This window comes from Eimeria acervulina, genomic scaffold (assembly GCF_000499425.1).
Source record: "Eimeria acervulina Houghton genomic scaffold, Eah_scaff744, whole genome shotgun sequence".
Classification (NCBI taxonomy): Eukaryota; Apicomplexa; class Conoidasida; order Eucoccidiorida; family Eimeriidae; genus Eimeria; species Eimeria acervulina.
The window spans coordinates 1,651-17,708 of NW_013547169.1; the positions used below are offsets into that span (position 1 = coordinate 1,651).

A 16,058-nucleotide genomic window follows, 5' to 3' on the forward strand; every position below is an offset into this window, starting at 1 on the left:
AAACCCTAAACCCTAAACCCTAAACCCTAACAGAGCTAAGCAGTGCGCCTGCTTCCTTCCCAAGCTGCTGGGTAGCCCTCGTTAGTTGTGTAGCTGTCTGTCTTGTAAAGACAGACGATGCGTATCTTGCTGCTGCTGCAGTAGTAGCAGCAGCAGCAGCAGAAGTCTAGACTCTGCGCGTTGCAGCAGCAGCAACAGCAGCAGCAACAGCAGCAGCACAGCAGCGGGTTCAGCTGCCGGTCGCTGTAAGCCAGCTCCACCAATGCAATACCTCAAGAGCAGCAGAAGCAGCAGCAGCAGCAACTGCAACCATATTCTGCCTGTAGTCACTCATTTTCGCTAGTGCAGCAGCAGCTGCAGCACCAGCAGCAGCAGCAGCAGCACGAGTAGCAGAAGGATTAGCAGCAGCGGTAGCAGCAGCAGCAGCAGCGGCAACCAGTGTTCAACAGCAGAAACAACAACACGCAAGACCACCTGCAACAGCAGCAGCAGTAGCAGCAGCAGCAGCAGCAGCAGCAGCTTCAGGTAGTAATGCCACCACTGGGAGCTGCAGCAGCTGCAAACCTGCGATGAGCGCAGCAGGCCACGTGCCCTGCCTGCAGCAGCAGCAGCAGAAGCAGCAAGAATATAAGCAGCAGCAGCAGCTGCAGCATTTTATGCAGCAGCAGCAGCAGCAGCAGTATTTTCAGCAGCAGTTTACAGAGCAGCAGACAAAGCTGCTACAGGATTTGCTGCAGGCTTATGTTATCGTTGGCCCCACTATAAGCAGCATAGTTTATACTAAAGACGGAGAGCAGCAGCAGCAGCAGCAGCAGCAGCAGCAATGGCGTGTCTCCTACCGGCCAGTGGCTGTGCCTAGCAGCCTTCTGGGTGAAGCTGCATGCGGCAGGAGTCACACGTTGCTGCTGCAGGTCGCTGCTGCTGCAGCGGGGCAGCAGGAGCAGCAGCAGGGGGAGCAGCAGCAGCAGCAGCAGTGGCGTTTGCTGCCTCTAGCTGCAGCTGCACACCCACCTCAGCTGCCTCTGTGGGGCCGCTGCAGCTGCTTCCAGAAGGGCCTTGTGGAATCTAGGACAGCAGCAGGAGCAGCAGCTGCTGCTGCTCCTGCTGCTCCTGCTGCAGCAGCAGCAGCAGAGGTCCACCAGACTAAGACTGCAACACAGGAGGCTGCAGCTGTAGGAGAAGCTCTCAACGGTTCGGGGCGCAAAGTAGAGGCTCCAGCAGCAGGAACAGCAGCAGAAGCAGCAGAGGCAGCAGCAGCAGCTGCAGACGCAACAACATCAGCAGCAACAGCAGAAGAAGCCGAGGCGGAGGATGGAGGTAAGAAGAGCAGCAACAACTCCCCGCAAGTGCTACTGCTGCCATCGTTGCCCGAGCATCGGCAGCAGCAGCAGCAGCAGCAGCGGCAGCGGGTGTACGTACACTGGGGCTTCACAGCAGCAGACGGCCGCAGCTGGAGGGAGCCGCCCCCCTCTTGTGCTTCTCCGCACTGCATTAGGGCCCCCAGTGAGGCTGCTTTGCAGTCTCCTATGCATGTTTGCTGCTGCTACTGCTGCTGCTGCTGCGCCGCGTTCATCGGAAGGAGTCGCAGCTGCAGCAGCAGCGAAGCTGCAGGCAGGGCGGGAACAAACAGTAGCAGCTGCTGCTGTGCAAGGTCCAGGTACAGCAGCAGCAGCAGCAGCAGCAGCAAATCAGCCTGGACATCTGCTGCTGCAGCGAACATCCCTTTTGGCGAAGAGACATCACCTGCGAGCAGCAGCAGCAGCAGCAGCAGCAGAATTTCGTCTCAGTGCTGCTGCAGCAGCAGCGAGCAGTATGCATTTGAATCCCCCCTCTACTGCACCTTTGTGCGGCTGGGTTGCCCTGTTGGGGTGTCTGTGTGCACTAGGGGGCAGCAGCAGCAGCAGCAGCAGCAGCAGGAGGAAGAGCAGCACGAGACTGTTGAGTTCGTGCTGCATAGCTCCGTCAATGGGTGGATGAAGGCAGAGACAGGCGAGAATTTTTCTTTAGATTGTGCTGCTGCTGCTGCTGCTGCAGAAGCAGCAGCACTGCAGGAGGCCGCGCTGCTGCTGCTGCGCCTGCAGGAGCAGCAGCAGCAGCTAGCACGCCAGCTGCAGCTGCAACCTCTCCAAGCAGCGCCTGTGCTGCTGCGGCTGCGGTGCCTAGAGGCATTTGATGCAGCAGCAGCAGCACCAGCAGCAACCGGAGCAACAGCAGCAGCAACTGTGGCAGCAGCAGCAAGAAGACAATGCATGATTTTAACCTGGCTAGTTGGGCGTTGGCTTGCCCTGGATATAGTTATAGACAAACCAGCAGCAGCAGCAGCAGCAGCAGCAGCAGCAGCAGCAGATAGTGGTTATTTGGTACAAGTTGAAATGGGGGGGCAGCTAAGAGACTGCCTCACGCGTCCTGAGAGAGGGGGGAGGCCCCCCGTGCAGTGTGTGCTGCCAGCAGCAGCAGATGCAGCAGCAGCAGGAGCAGCAGCAACAGATGCTGCTTCCGCTCCTGCTGCAGGACTTGCTGTAGGCCTTGCTGCAGCACTGCAGCAGGCAGCAGCAGAAGAGACAGCTCTCCTTGCTGCGCTGCCGTGTGTGGGGTATGGCTGCTCAAGTCTGCTGCGGCTGCGGCTGCTGCTGCAGCTGCAGCAGCAACCGCAGCAGCAGCAACTTGCACTGCGGCTGCTAAACAGTCAAGGGGCCCCCGTTTGCTTCGATCTCCGACGCGTGGTGCCAGAGTTCACTGCTGCAGAGATGCAGCAACTGCAGCAAGAGCAGCAGCAGCAGCAGCAGCAAGGGCAGCAACCAGAAGATATGGAATTGGCGACCCGTGTCGCTCTCTGTGAGCTGCAGCAGCAGACGCAGGAGATGCTGCGGCAGCAGCACGAGCAGCAGCAGCAGCAGCAGCAGAAGGAGCAGCAGCATGAGCAGCAGCAGCAGCACTTTGGGGGGCGGCGGCCTTCATATGCTGCAGAGAGGGAAGCGAATATGTGCATTGGTGCAGGTGCAGCAGCAGCAGCAGAGACAGCAGCAATGATAGCTTCTCCTGCTGCTGCTGCTGGGGTTATAGAGCCCTGGGCAGCAGGCGAAGATGCAGCACTGGTGGCGGAGGAGCAGAGTACGGGGGACACCGTAGTAGCAGCAGCACTAGCAACAGCAGCAGCAGCAGCAGCAGATGCTGCAGCAGCAGCAGCACGTACTGCTGCGGGCGCAGCAGCAGAGCGAGCCGTGCTTGCAGACAGCGCAGCAGAGACAGCAGCAGCAGCAGCAGAGGCTGCTGCTGCGACCGCAGCAGCAGCAGCAGCAGCCGCAGACGCAGCAGCAGCAGCAGCTGAGGACGCAGCAGCTGCTGCAGCGAAGGCTGCAGTGGAGGCTGAGGAAGCAGCAGCAGCAGCAGCAGCAACAGAAGCAGCAGCAGATGCAGCAGCAGAGAGATTGTTCTGTACATCTGAATGGCGTCTGCTGCTGCCTTCATTAGTGCAGCGGCTTAACTCTCTTCGTCTTCTGGGGTGTATGCAGACATCGTATGGAGGGCAGCGCTTGGTTGCATGCAGGTGTATATTACTTTTATATGCTTTTCTCTCTCTCTCTCTCTGCTGCTGTCTCTGCTTACCTCTTTGCTGCTGTCTTGGTCTCTCTCTGCTGCTGCTGCTTCCGCTCCTGTCTTTGTTGCTGTCTCTCTCTCTGCTGCTGTCTCTGTTTATCTCTTTGCTGCTGTCTTCGTCTCTCTTTGCTGCTGTTGCTTCTACTCATCCCTGTGTTGCTGCCCTTGTCGTCTTTGTTGCTGTCTCTATCTCTGCTGCTGTCTCTGCTGTCTCTGCCTCTGCTGCTGCCTTTGTCTCCGTCTGCTGTTTTCGTTCTGCCCTACGGTGTCTTTGTCCCTTTAGAAGCAGAGTCGTGCTGCTGCTGCTGCTGCTGGTGCTGCATCTGCTGCTTCACGTGGTGCTGCTGCATTTGGTGCTGCTGCCGTTGCTGTTGCTGCTGGTGCTTCTGCTGCTTGCTTTGCTGCTGCTGCTACTTGATGAATATTTACTTCCAAACACTTCTGTGCGCATTGCTGCTTCTGCTGCTGTTGCTGCTGTTGCTGTTGCTGCTGCTGCTGCAGGCGTTATGCGTCGTCAGGGCAGCAAGGAGGCGAAGTGGAGGCAGCATTAGTAGAAGACAGCGCTGGTGTGCTGCTGCTGCGGCTGGTAGCGCTGCTGAGTGAAGATTATAGGGCAGAGACAAATAGCAGCAGCGTAGAGTCTTGCTGCTTCTGTCATTGGGGCTTGCTGCTAGATGACAGGTCTCCCCCTCAGCTTGCTGCTGCTGCTGTCTCGCAGTGCAGCGCAGCAGCTGCTGCTGCAATTGCTTCCCTTACTGCTTCCAACAGGCCGCCTGCTGCTGCAGCGCCTGAGACGCCACCCGCTGTTGCTGCTGCAGCTGCTGACGGAGTTTCTGGGTTTGCTGCTGCGGCAACTGTTATCGGTCAGTCGCCGGTAGCAGCAACAGCAGCACCGCTGCAGCAGCAGCAGCTGCTGCTGCAGCAGCAGCAGCAGGCGGGAAGCAGCAGCAGCAGCAGCAACACAGGGCAGCGGTGGAGACAGCCACCAAAGTGCTTCTGGCCTGAGGGCTCTGTCTCCGCAGACACCCAAAGCGTAGACACTCCAATGAGGAAGGTTCGCGTCAGCAACAACGGGGTCTTCATCTTCAACGGAGACAGCAGCAGCAGCAGCAGCAGCAGCAGCAACAGCAGCAGCAGCAGCAGCAGCAGCAGCAGGGTTTGCTGCAGCAACTCCCGAAGCGTCACGCTGCACGTAGTGGACTTAAAAATCCCTCGAAGGGTCGACGGCAAATCTAGTGAGCCCAACCACAGCAATAGCTGCAGCAGCAGCAGCAATTGCAGCAGCAGCAGCAGCAGCAGCAGCAACAGCAGCAGCAGCAGCTGCAGCAGGAGCTCTGAATCTCATATTCCCTTGTCTATGATTGTGTGTGTTTGTGCATGCATATATCTGCCCATCTTCATCTCCTCCTCCTCCTCCTCCCACTGCCGCTGCTGTTGCTGCTGCTGCTGCTGCTGCTGCTGCTGCTGCTGCTGCAGCTGTAGGTATAAGCTTCGTGCTGCGGTCTGGGCCTCCGCCTTATCGGTGGCACCACTGCGCGCAGACAAACAACGGAGGCAATTTTTGTATTGAAGTTTCGAAGCCGCTGCTGTCTCCTAGTTTAAAGCAGCAGCTGCTGTTCGCCCCAGACAAGCTCTTGATGCTGCTCTCAGCATCAGACCCTGCTGCTGCTGCTGCTGCTGCTGCTGCTAGTGCTGCTGCAACATCGCCACCTGCTGCTCCTGCTAATGGTGAACAGCAACCTGCTGCAGCGCACTCCAGGAGGAGACGATCCGTCTCCAGGCATCACACTCGTCAGAAACAGCACCAGCAGCAGCAGCAGCAGCAGCAGCGGCAGCAGCAGCAACAGCCGGAGCAACAGCCCGTGCAGCAGCAGCAGCCACCGGAGCAGCAGCAGCAACCGGAGCAGCAGCAACAACCGGAGCAGCAGCAACAACCGGAGCAGCAGCAACAATCGGAGCAGCAGCAAGAGCAAGCGGACACTCAGAAGCCAGAGGAACTGCAGCTGGGGCAGCAGCAGCAGCAACAGCAGCAGCAACAGCAACAGCAGCAGCAACAGCAACAGCAGCAGCAAGAGGCCCCTGAATGCGGGCCTGAAGGCAGTCAGAACGTGCAAGTGGGTGCTGCTGATCAGCAGCAGCAGAAGCCGCAGCTGCAGCTGCAATTTGAGAGCATTGCGACCCCTCGCGAGATGCGGCGGAGTTTGGGGGGTCCGACACAGCAGCAGCAGCAGCAGCTGCAGGAACAGCTGCAGCAACAGCTGCAGCAGCAGAGCGATCTTCTGCATGCATTGTTTGCTTCTTCTCGCTTTTTATCATGCCCCCTACCTCCTTGGCGGTGGTCCCCGTGGGGGCTGGGAGGTGCAGCAAAAGCAGCAGCAGATCCAGCAGCACTTACTCTCTTTCTACTGTCTCTTCTTGAAGGAGACACTCAGCAGCAAAGAGCTGTTAGCTTCTGGGCCTGGCTCTTCTCCTTCATCATTACAGAACTCTGGGCCTGGCAAAACGAGCAGCACACAGCGTTTATGCTGCTGCTGCTAGCGCGAAAGCAGCAGCAGCAGCAGCAGCAGCAGCAGCAGGATCTGGCGTTGGAGGAGGAGCAGCATCAGCAACACACGCAACAGCAACACCACCAAGAACAGCAGCAACAGCACGAAAAGCTGCAGCAGCAGCAAGACGAGCAGCAGCTACAGCATGACCAGCAGCAGCAGCAACAGGGGCAGCAGCAGCAGCCTCAGCAGCAGCAGCAGCAGCAGGGGGCTCTAAAGAAGCCCTCTAGAAAGCTGCCTGCAGTCCTGGGCCTCCGCTGCTGCTGCCTCCCGCTTGCGAGACGTCGCTGTCACAGTGATGGCTGGAACAGTGCTGGTTTGTGCTGCAGCAGCAGCAGTGCTGCTGCTTCTGCTCCTGCTGCTGTCAGTGCTGCTGCTGCTGGTGCTGCAGCTGAAGAAACCGACAGCAGCAGCAGCAGCAAAAGCTACTTCGCCCCTTCCCACCAGAGTGCAGCTTCTCATGTGTTGCAGCAGCAGCGGGACCGTTCACCCACACGGGCGAAGACAGCAGCAGCAGAACAGCAGCATGAGCAACAGCAGCATATGCCTGCCCAGGTAGCGAACCTCGGTGTGCCTCATACTGACGCAGCGGTTGCGGCAGGAAGCGCAGCAGCAGCAGCAGCAGCAGCAGCAGGAATCGGAGGATTTGCTGAGGCCGCAATCCCTGTTGCAGCGAAGTCAGGAGTATCAGCTGCTGCTGCTCCTGGGTTGTCCTTGCCTGCAGCAGCAGCAGCAGCAGCAGGACCAGCAGCAGGAGGAGGAGCAGCAGCAGGAGACAGTTGTGCCGACTGCAGCGTGGTGGGGGAGCTGCCGTCACCGCATGCACTAGAGGAGGAGACACTGAAGGCTGTTGCGTTTCCGCTGCTGCCAGCAGCAGCAGCAACAGCAGCAGAGCGGCTGCTGCTGCAGCTGGGGAGACACTGGAATGAAGGGATGGAGGTGCGAAGTGTCGTTCGCTTCTGTGTGGGGGTCTTAGCCCCTCTCATCTTAGGCGCGAGGCTAATGCAGGTGAATCCTACGCTGCAGCAGCAGCAGCAACAGCAGCAGCAGCAGTAGTAGTAGTAGTAGTAGCAGCAGCAGGTGGGGATGTCAGGCTGGGGCTGCACATAAACCATTAGCCTGTCAGCTGGCTAGCTAGCTAGCTAGCTAGCTGAGTGCTCTCGTGGCTAGCTAGCTACCTAGCGACCTAGCTACCTACCTAGCTAGCTCCCTAGCTAGCTAGCTAGCTAGCTAGCCAGGTAGGTAGATTGATTGGGTGCTGTAGGAGTGCGGGCGTTGTTTGCTGCAGGCTCTGGAGGCGACGCTGTTGTGTGCTGCTGCTGCAGCAGAAGATCCGTTCTTTGCTGCTTGGATGCAGACACTGGCGAAGACACCGCGAGCTGTGCCTCCGCTGCTGGTGTCGCTGCAGTCTCCTGCTGGTGCTTCTGCTGCTGCTGCTCCTGCTGCTGCTAGCTGCTCATCTGCTGCAGCAGAAGCTGCTCTTGCTCTTGGTGCAGATGCAGCTATTCTTAAGGCTACTGTTGCTTACTGCCGCACAGGCGGAGACAGTGCTGCCTTCTGGAGGGCCCTAGGACTCTCTCAGCAGGCTTATGAGGAGCTGCAGCAGACAGAGCGACAGCTGGTGCAGCAGCTGCAGCAGCAAATGCAGCAGCAAATGCAGCAGCAGCAACAACAACAACCGCAACAGCAACAGCAGCAGGACCACCAAGAGCAGCAGCAGCAGCAGCAAGAGCAAGAGCAGCAGCAGCAGCAGCAGCAGGTGCGGCTGTATTTGCCACTCGAGGTGTTCCCCAGGAACTTAGCCGAGCACTCTGGAAGCGCAGCAGCAGCAGCAGCAACGACTGCAGCAGAAGCAGCAGCAGCAGCAGCAGCAGCAGAAAGCGCTGACATAGACACAAATACGGACTCGAGCGGATTCTTCTCTCTCTCCGATCTGCAGCAACAGTTGCAGCAGCAGCAGCAGCAGCATCAGCAACAGCAGCACACAGTCTCTGCCTCCCAGCGCCTCAAGGCCTTAGGCGCTTCGCTGTCGCAGCTGCAGCATCTGCTGTCTCTGCTTGGGGCTGAGCAGCACATGGGGCTAGAGAGCTGTCTCCTCTCCGAGTGCGAGCACGACCATCCTACAGGGACAGCAGCAGCAGCAGCAGCAGCAGCAGCAGCAGCAACACCAACAACAACACCTTCTCCGCCGCCACCTGCACAGCCGCCCAACAGCAGCAGCGGCAGCAGCAGCAGCAGTAACAGCAGCAGCAACAGCAGCACCAAGGAGCGCAGCATCTACTGTCTCCCCGAGGAGTTTTCTAAGGCGCTGCCCGTCCCAGTCGTCCCCTTAGCTGTAGCACTATACTGCCACCGACTGCATACATACCCGCAGCAGCAGCAGCAGCAGCGGCAGCAGCAGCAGCAGCAGCATCAGCAGCAGCATCATGACCATTACGGCGAGCTGCTTGTTCAGCTGCAAGTCATTGCTGGGCATCCTGCTGTCTCCCGCTGCCCTATGGAGCCCGCATACCCGCAGCAGCAGCAGCAGCAACAGCAACAGCAGCAGCGACACGCATGCGGCTGCTGCAGGGTGCGTTGCAGCTGTCTGGAGCTGCTGCAACAGGTGGGGTCTGTACGGGGTGTACTGGCAGCAGCAAGAGAGAGCAGCAGCAGCAGGGGGGACGTAGGAGCAACAGCAGAGCTGCTGCTGCTGGAGGTGTCTCTAGATTCTCTCTATCATCAGCTGTGCAGCAGGGTGCTGCAGCAGGAAGCATTTGCAGCCCTGCTGCAGCAGCAGGTCCTCAGCAGCAGCAACCCCATCCCATTCTCCCCGCTGCAGCAGCGCCAGCTTAAGCAGCTGCTGCAGGAGGAGCAGCAAGCAGCACTTCAACAGACAGAGCGCAATCTGCAGCAGCAAAACCATACCCAAGCAGCAGCAGAGCAGCAGCCTACCCCCTCACCTCAAACCGACAAACAGAATGCTCAGCAGCAGCAGCAACAACAACAGCAGCAGCAGCAGCAACAACAACAACAGCAGCAGCAGCAGCATAAGCAAGAGCAGCAGCAACAGGAGCCGCTTGAAGCGCGGACGCCTTCGGATTCACCTGCTGGTGCTGTCGCTGCTGCTGGCGCTGGTGTTGCAGCTGCAGCTCCTGTTGAGGCTTCTGCGAAGCAGCAGCAACAGCAACAGCAGCAGCCGCAGCAGCAAGCGCAGCAGCAGCAGCAGCAGCAGGCTCGGCAGTTTGTTGACATGCTGCAGCGGCTTCCACTGCCCCTCTGTCCCCGTCTTTTGTTTCCTTTAGTGGGGCCTCTCTTATTTACTCTCAAGTGTCACTATCCCTGGTAAGCAGCAGCAGCAGCAGCAACAGCAGCAGCAGCAGGTGGTGTTGCTGCTGCTGCTGTTCACAAGCACACTCGGCAGCAGCAACGGTAGCGGGCTTCTGCTGCACCTGAAATGCAGTGCAGCAGAGTTTTGCTGCAGCAAACAGGTGTCTCCGAATTTCTTTTGCTCACTACCCCTGCCTTCTGCTGCTTCTGCTTCTGCTTCTGCTGCTGCTGCTGCTGCTTCTGCTGCTGCTGCTGCTGCTGCAGGTTTACGGAGGTGTCTATAATTGCAGGAGACTGGGCAGCATTAGATGGGGAGGCGGTGGAGTGTCTGCGCAGCTGTCGCAGCTGCTGCAGCCGGCGTGTGCGGACTTCAAGGACGTGGTCAGCAGCAGCAGCAGCAGCGGCAGCAGCAGCAGCACGTGCTGCAGCAGCAAACGAAGCAGCTTGGAATGAACATGTTGCGCTGCAGCGGCTGCTGCGCCGGGCCCTCTTAGACCGACTGGGTCGGGCAGTCGGGCGGCTCATTGACTTAAGCCAGGAGCACTTCAAAGAGAAACTCCTCTTCTTCCTACAGGTATAAACCTGCTGCTGCTGCTGCTGCTGTTGCTTCTGCTGCTGCTGCTGCTGTTGCTTCTGCTGCTGCTGCTGCTGGTGCTTCTGCTGCTGCTGCTGCGTCTTCTGTGGCTGCTGCTTCTGTTGCTGCTGCTGATGTTGGGGGCGTATGTGCTGCTGCTGCTGCTGCTGATTGGGGCTCATGTGCTGCTGGTGCTGCTGCTGCTGCTGGTGGGGGCGCATGTGCTGCTGCTGCTGGTGATGCTAAAGCAACAGGGGGACTTGCTGCTGTGGCTGGTGCTGCTGCACTTTGCGTTGTCTGATGCCTGCTCGATACTCTACAGGCTGCTGCTTCTGCTGCCTCTGTTGCTGCTGCGTATGTTGCTGCTGCTGCTGTGAGCGCTGCTGCGGGTGCTCCTGTTGTCTCTGCTGCTGTGAGGGAGTGCTGTATCTTCCAGTGCAGCTGCAGCAGCAGCAGCCTTTGCAGCAGCAGAGCCTGCAGCAGCAGCAGCAGCCCTTGCAGCATCAGCGTGTGCTGTAGAAGCTGCTGGTGCACCCGCAGCAGCAGCAGCGACAGGAGCAGCGTCTGGTGCAGCAGCTAGTGCAGCAGCAGCAGCAGCAACAGCAGCAGCAGCAGCAGCAGCAGCATGTTGATGATGGGCTCTGTCTTTGTGTTTGCTTCAGGCAGCCAGCGAAAACTCTGCAGTGGCTAGTTGGGTGTCTCTTGGGGTTGTGCAGCAATCTGTGCTGCACTCTGTTGTTGTTGTAAGCTTCTGCTGCTGCTTTGTTTATTATTTTGTTTATTATTTTGCTGCCGCACACTGCGGTGTCTGCTGCTGTGTCTCACTCTGTGCTGCTGCTGCTTTTATCTCTTCAGGGGTCTCTTTGCTGTCTCTTTGTTCTTTTTATCTGTCTCTTTATGTCCTTATGTTATTTGCTTCCGTTTCATTGTTTGCTGCTGCTGCTTCTTTCTGCTGCTGCTTTGCTGCTGCTTTGCTGCTGCTGTCTCCGTCTCCGCATTTGCTTCGCCTCTGTCTCCTTCTTACTTTTCTATCTCTCTTTGTCTCTGAATAGATAAGGAGCCACCGCTAGCTAGCTGTATCCCCCTATCTATGCATTTACTAAGCTAGCTAGCTAACCAGCTAGCCAGCTAGCTAGCTAGCTAGCCAGATGGTTACAGCTAGCTAGCTAGCTAGCTAGCTACATGAATTGTTGCTGCTGTTTGCTGCTGCAGGCTTCACATCTTCTCTCTTTTGCAGACTCTGTTTGTCCTAAGGCGCCGCCAGCGCCTTTCTGGCTGCCTCCAACAGAAGCAACAGCAGCAGCAGGTTCTTTGTTGCTGCTGCCGAGCTTGAGTGCTGCTGCTGCGCTGCCTCCCTCGCCGCAGCCGCTGCTGCTAGCTTCCGTCAGCAGCAAAGCAAATGAAGAGATCCCTCCTTATATTCGAGCCGTGCTGCTGTGTCCTGCTGCAGCGGCTTTCCTCCCTGCTGCAGCGCAGCACGCCAAGCTGCAGCTGCTGCTGCTGCTGCGGGAGCTTTCCCGGCAGCAAGCCATTGTAGAGCAGCAGCTGCAGCAGGAGGGGCAGGCGCCTGTTACTGCAGCAGACCCAGAAGCAGCAGCAGCGCACGCCGAAGCAGCAGCAGCAGCAGCAGCGCAAGCAGCTGCAGCAGGAGGATCGTTGATGGAGCCGCCGCATCCGTGCGCAACGTTTGCGGAGTTGCTGCTGGGAGCAGCAGCAGCTGCTGCTGCAGTTGCTTACCGTGAGATAGATGCAGCAGGTGTGGGGTGCCCTGTGCGTCTCTGTGCTGCTGCTTCTTTTATTCCTGCTTGCAGCAGCAGCCTATTAGTGCGGTGTCGAACGCAGCGGTGCTTCTTTGCTGTATGTAATGACCCTGCTTACTTCTTGCTGCTGCTGCAGCAGCTGCAGCAGCAGCAGCGAGAGCTGCAGGTACGCTGCTGGCTAGGACCCTTCTTAGAAGAGAAGGGCCTCTGCAGCGGGAGGCGAGTCTGCCCGACGCTGCAGCAGCTGCTGCAGCTGCTGCCACTGAAGCAGCAGTATTGTATGCTGCAGAAGCGGCAGCAATTTGTGCTGCAGCAGCTGCGACTTGCGGAGGCTTGGAAGACGTCTCCTTTGCTGCTAACACGAGATGCCGAGCTCTGCAGCAGCAGCAGCAGCTTCAGCAGCAGCGGTGCTGCTGTTCGCTTGCGCAGCACAGTAACGCAGCAAAGCAAAGCTCAAGACAATGCGGGGCACCTCCCGCTGCTGCTTACTGTCTCTTATCCGTCTATATCTCCTCTGCAGCTGCCGCAGCTAGCAGAGGAGGACCCCCAAGAAGAAGCAGCAGAGAATGATGCTGCTGCTTCAGATCTTTTAGCAGAAGCAGCAGCAGCAGCAGCAGTTCGCCAAGGCGAAGATGATGTCTTGCTTCTAGGCAAAGGAGACCTTGTAGAAGAAGATATCCTTACAGGCCCTGCAGCTGCAGCAACAGCAACAGCAGGGGGTACAGCAGCAGCAGCAGCTGCTGCTGCTGCTGCTGCTGCTGCTGCGCCGCTACGGCTATGCAGAGCAGCAGCGGCAGACTCAGAGGGCACCAGCAGCAGCGGCAGCAGCTGCAGCAAAGGCAGCAGCAGCAGCCCAGGTGATGCTCTAATGCGCGTGTCTTACGGCAGCAGCCAGCTGGGGCCTATGCGTCTGGGTGGGGGTCCACCTCGTGCTGCAGCAGCAGCAGCAGCAGCTGCTGCTGCTGCTGCTGCTTGGAAGCCTGTTGTTGTTGAACACAAGTACTGCACTTGTGTCTTTCAAACACAGGTGAGGCAGCGGCCTTTATTTTTGTCTCTGTTTGGTGGGGGAGGAGACGATCCCGGGATCGATCCCGATGATGCAGCAGATGAGAGCGAGGGGGAGTTTGAAAGGACAACTGCTGCTGCTGCTGCTGCAGCAGCTGCTGCTGCTCTGGATGCGCCTCCTCCCGCTGCTGCAAAGGCTATTGCTGCAGCACGAATGCTGAGCAGCAGACGTCTGTCTCGGCGCAGCCGCAGCAAGCTACCAAAGAGTTTGAGTGTGGGGTCTCAGGTGTGTCTGCAGCAGCAGCAGCAACAACAGCAGCAGCAGCAGCAAGTATCGATTCGTTGGTTTCTGAGTCCCTCTGCCTTTCAACCGCATCATGTGGGAGCTCGCTGCTTAGGTATAGCTATGCTGCAGCATACACCGCTGCACAGCAGCCTTGCTGCTAGTGCTGCACTACCATTTCAAGCCCTTGAGAACTGTCTCTTCTTTCCGCCGAATGCATATCTACGAAAGGGTTTGCAGCGTATATCTGCTGCATTAGATTTAGCTGTTGAGGTGGCGGAGCTACGACAGACCAATGCTGCTGCTGCTGCTGCTGCTGCTGCAAGAGCAGCAGCAGCAGCCTCCAGGGCGCTAGGTGAGAAACCTCCTGACGGGGAAGCAGCAGCAGCAGCAGCAGCAGCAGCAGCAGGGGGAGAGGGCCCTCTGCTTCGTGGCTTTCTTCAGTTAGAAAGGCTGTTAAGGAGAGCAAGACATATAATTCATTTGCTGCAGGCCCCTCCGGAGGTGCTGCATGATTTGCACAATTTTTGTAAGAGTGGGGGCGTGGATGGATCTGCTGCTGCTGCAGCTGCTGCTGCTGCAGCAGACGGTAGAGGTGAAGCTGCTGTCTCTTCTAGCTCTTGTCTAAGGATGATGATGCTGCAAGACACTCAAAGGCTCTGGAATGCTGTGCTCTCTGTCTGGGCTACACTCTTCTCGCCTCCTGTTGTTCTGGCGCTGCAGCGCGCAAAAGTCAAACACTCCACTGTAAGCTGCTGCTGCTGCTGCTGCTGCTGCTGCTGCTGCTGTTGCTGTTGCTGTTGCTGCTGCTGCTGCTGTTGCTGCTGCTGTTGCTGATGATGATGGTGCTGCTGTTGCTGATGATGATGGTGCTGATGATCGCCAGGATGAACTGCAGCTGCTGCTCCTGATTATGTATATGGTGCTGCTGGTGTTGATGTGGGCGCTGCTGCGGCTTCTGATGCTGCTGCTGGTTCTGATGATGCTGCTGCTGCTCCTTTTGAAGCTGCTTTTCTTGTTGCTGCTGCTGTTCATAATGATTGTTTTCTCTTGTTGCTGGGCAGCATCTCATCCATTCCTTGCTGCACATTTTTGCGTGCATGCTGCTGCTGCTGCTGCTGCTGCTGCTGCTGTTTTCAGGTCCGTGTGGCAGTGCTCATTCAGCTGGTGAAGAGCAGCAGCAACGCTGTTTCCTTCCTGTGTCGTTCTTCGGCTCCTTTGCCTTCTTGCGAGCCCTTTGTAAGCCACCCCAGCAAGAGCAGCAGCAGCAGTAGCAGCAGCAGCAGCAGCAGCAGCAGCAGCGCAGTGGCTGGGTCGATGGTGCAAGGCCTAGGGTTGCTGCCTAGGGAGACACTGCAGGGGGTTAGAGACATTTTAGGCCTCCCTGGTCTCTTCTTTCTGCGGTACCGCCTTCCTGATTCGCAAGACCTCAGCAGCAGCTCCACTTCTGCTGCTGCTGCTGCTGCTGCTGCTGCTGGTTCGTCTCCAACAGATGCAGCAGAAGCGGGGACACCAGAAGCAGCAGCAGCAGCAGTAGACAGAGACAAAGGAGACGAAAGAGGAAATGCTGCATCAGGTGTCCGCTTTGCATGCCCAGGCGATCCCGCTCCAGCAGCCGCAGCGACACAGCAGCAGCAGCAGCAGCAGCGGCAGCAGGATCAGGAGCAGGATAAGGATAAGGGGCAGCAGCAGGATGTCGGGCGCGTGTGTTGCTGCTGCGGTTTAGATGCTGCTACGTGCTGCAGGTGCATAAGGACAGCTGAAGGGATTGTAATATCTCAGCCTCATGTGCTGCGGCTGAGCAGCAGAAGTGCTGCGCTGCAGACAGGACCTGCTTTGCTGCTGTCTCCTGACTTCAGTGTAGAAGGCGTTGAAGGGCTTATGTCTGTTGATGGTTTAATATCTCGTTTGCTGCCGCAGCGACAGCCGCTGCTGCTGCGGCGAGAGCAGCGCAGGAAGCAGCAGGGAATGCTGCACCTCAAACAGCAGCAGCAGCAGCAGCAGCAGCAGCAGCAGAGTGGATCCAGCGGGTCGGGTGTGCAGAGGGTGCGTCTTAGCTTCAGAGACACCGTCGGCAACGACACCGCAAGAAGAGACTGTCTCCTTGCTGCAGCAACAGCAGCAATTCAAGCAGAAGCTGCTTTAGGCTACCCTCAGATAGTGCACGGTATATGGCAGCCCCCAGAGGACGGCGCAGCAGCAGCAGCAGCAGAAGGAAGCAAGGATGAACCTGTGAAAGCAACAGGCAGCATCACTCTCTTATCTTCACGCTCTGTTGTGCTGCCAGAAGGAGACAGTTGGGGGCAGGGAGAGGAGACAGACACCCCAGATGCGCTGCGGCTATCTGAGGAGCTCTTAGCTTCTTTCTCCCCCACTCTGCCCGAGTAAACGCTGCTGCTGCTGCTGCTGCTGCTGCTGCTGCTGCTGTAGGAGCAGCAGCAGCAGCAGCAGCAGCAGCTTCTGCAGCAGCAATAGCAGCAGCGGCTGCTGCTGCTGCGCAGCTGCTAGTGCGCTCGTTGCACTTGCTGCAACACAGCAGCACCAACAACAGCCGCCTCTGCCGCAGCAGCAGCAGCAGCAACAGCAACAACAACACGGGCAGTCGTATTAGCAGCGAAAGAACGGCAGCAGACTCCGAAGCCTCTGCAGCTAGCCATGCAATAGTTGCGCAGCATCAGCAGCAGCAGCAGCAGCAGGTAGACAAGCGTTTGGAGCTAGCCGTGTATTAGTTGCGCAGCAGGAACTGCTTCTGCAGCAGCAACAGCAGCAGTAGCAGCAACTGCAGCAGCAGCAGCAGCAGCAACCCCTGTATTTGTTCTGGGGGCATTTTGTTTTGCTGCTGCAGTTTGTCTTTGCATGCATTCAAACAAAACAGCAGCAGCAGCAAATCCGCTGTGTTTGCTGAGACGAAGAGAGACTCAATTTCTTAAACCTCTCCAGTCATACCCTAATTTATATATATATATATATATACACTTATGTTT

At 57.8% G+C, this 16,058-nt stretch overlaps 1 protein-coding gene across 1 annotated transcript; it reads left to right on the forward strand.

The window, feature by feature from the left end:
- Positions 1 to 569: 569 nt before the first annotated feature.
- EAH_00047920 (hypothetical protein, conserved) lies at positions 570 to 15,685 on the forward strand (the record flags this gene model as incomplete). The annotated part of the gene is made up of 9 exons (XM_013391432.1): positions 570 to 3,502; positions 4,099 to 4,832; positions 5,074 to 7,151; positions 7,432 to 9,467; positions 9,717 to 10,026; positions 10,689 to 10,769; positions 11,239 to 13,821; positions 14,215 to 15,458; positions 15,505 to 15,685. 9 exons carry the CDS (start codon positions 570 to 572, stop codon positions 15,683 to 15,685), a joined length of 12,180 nt encoding a protein of 4,059 aa, XP_013246886.1.
- Between the last annotated feature and the right edge of the window lie 373 nt (positions 15,686 to 16,058).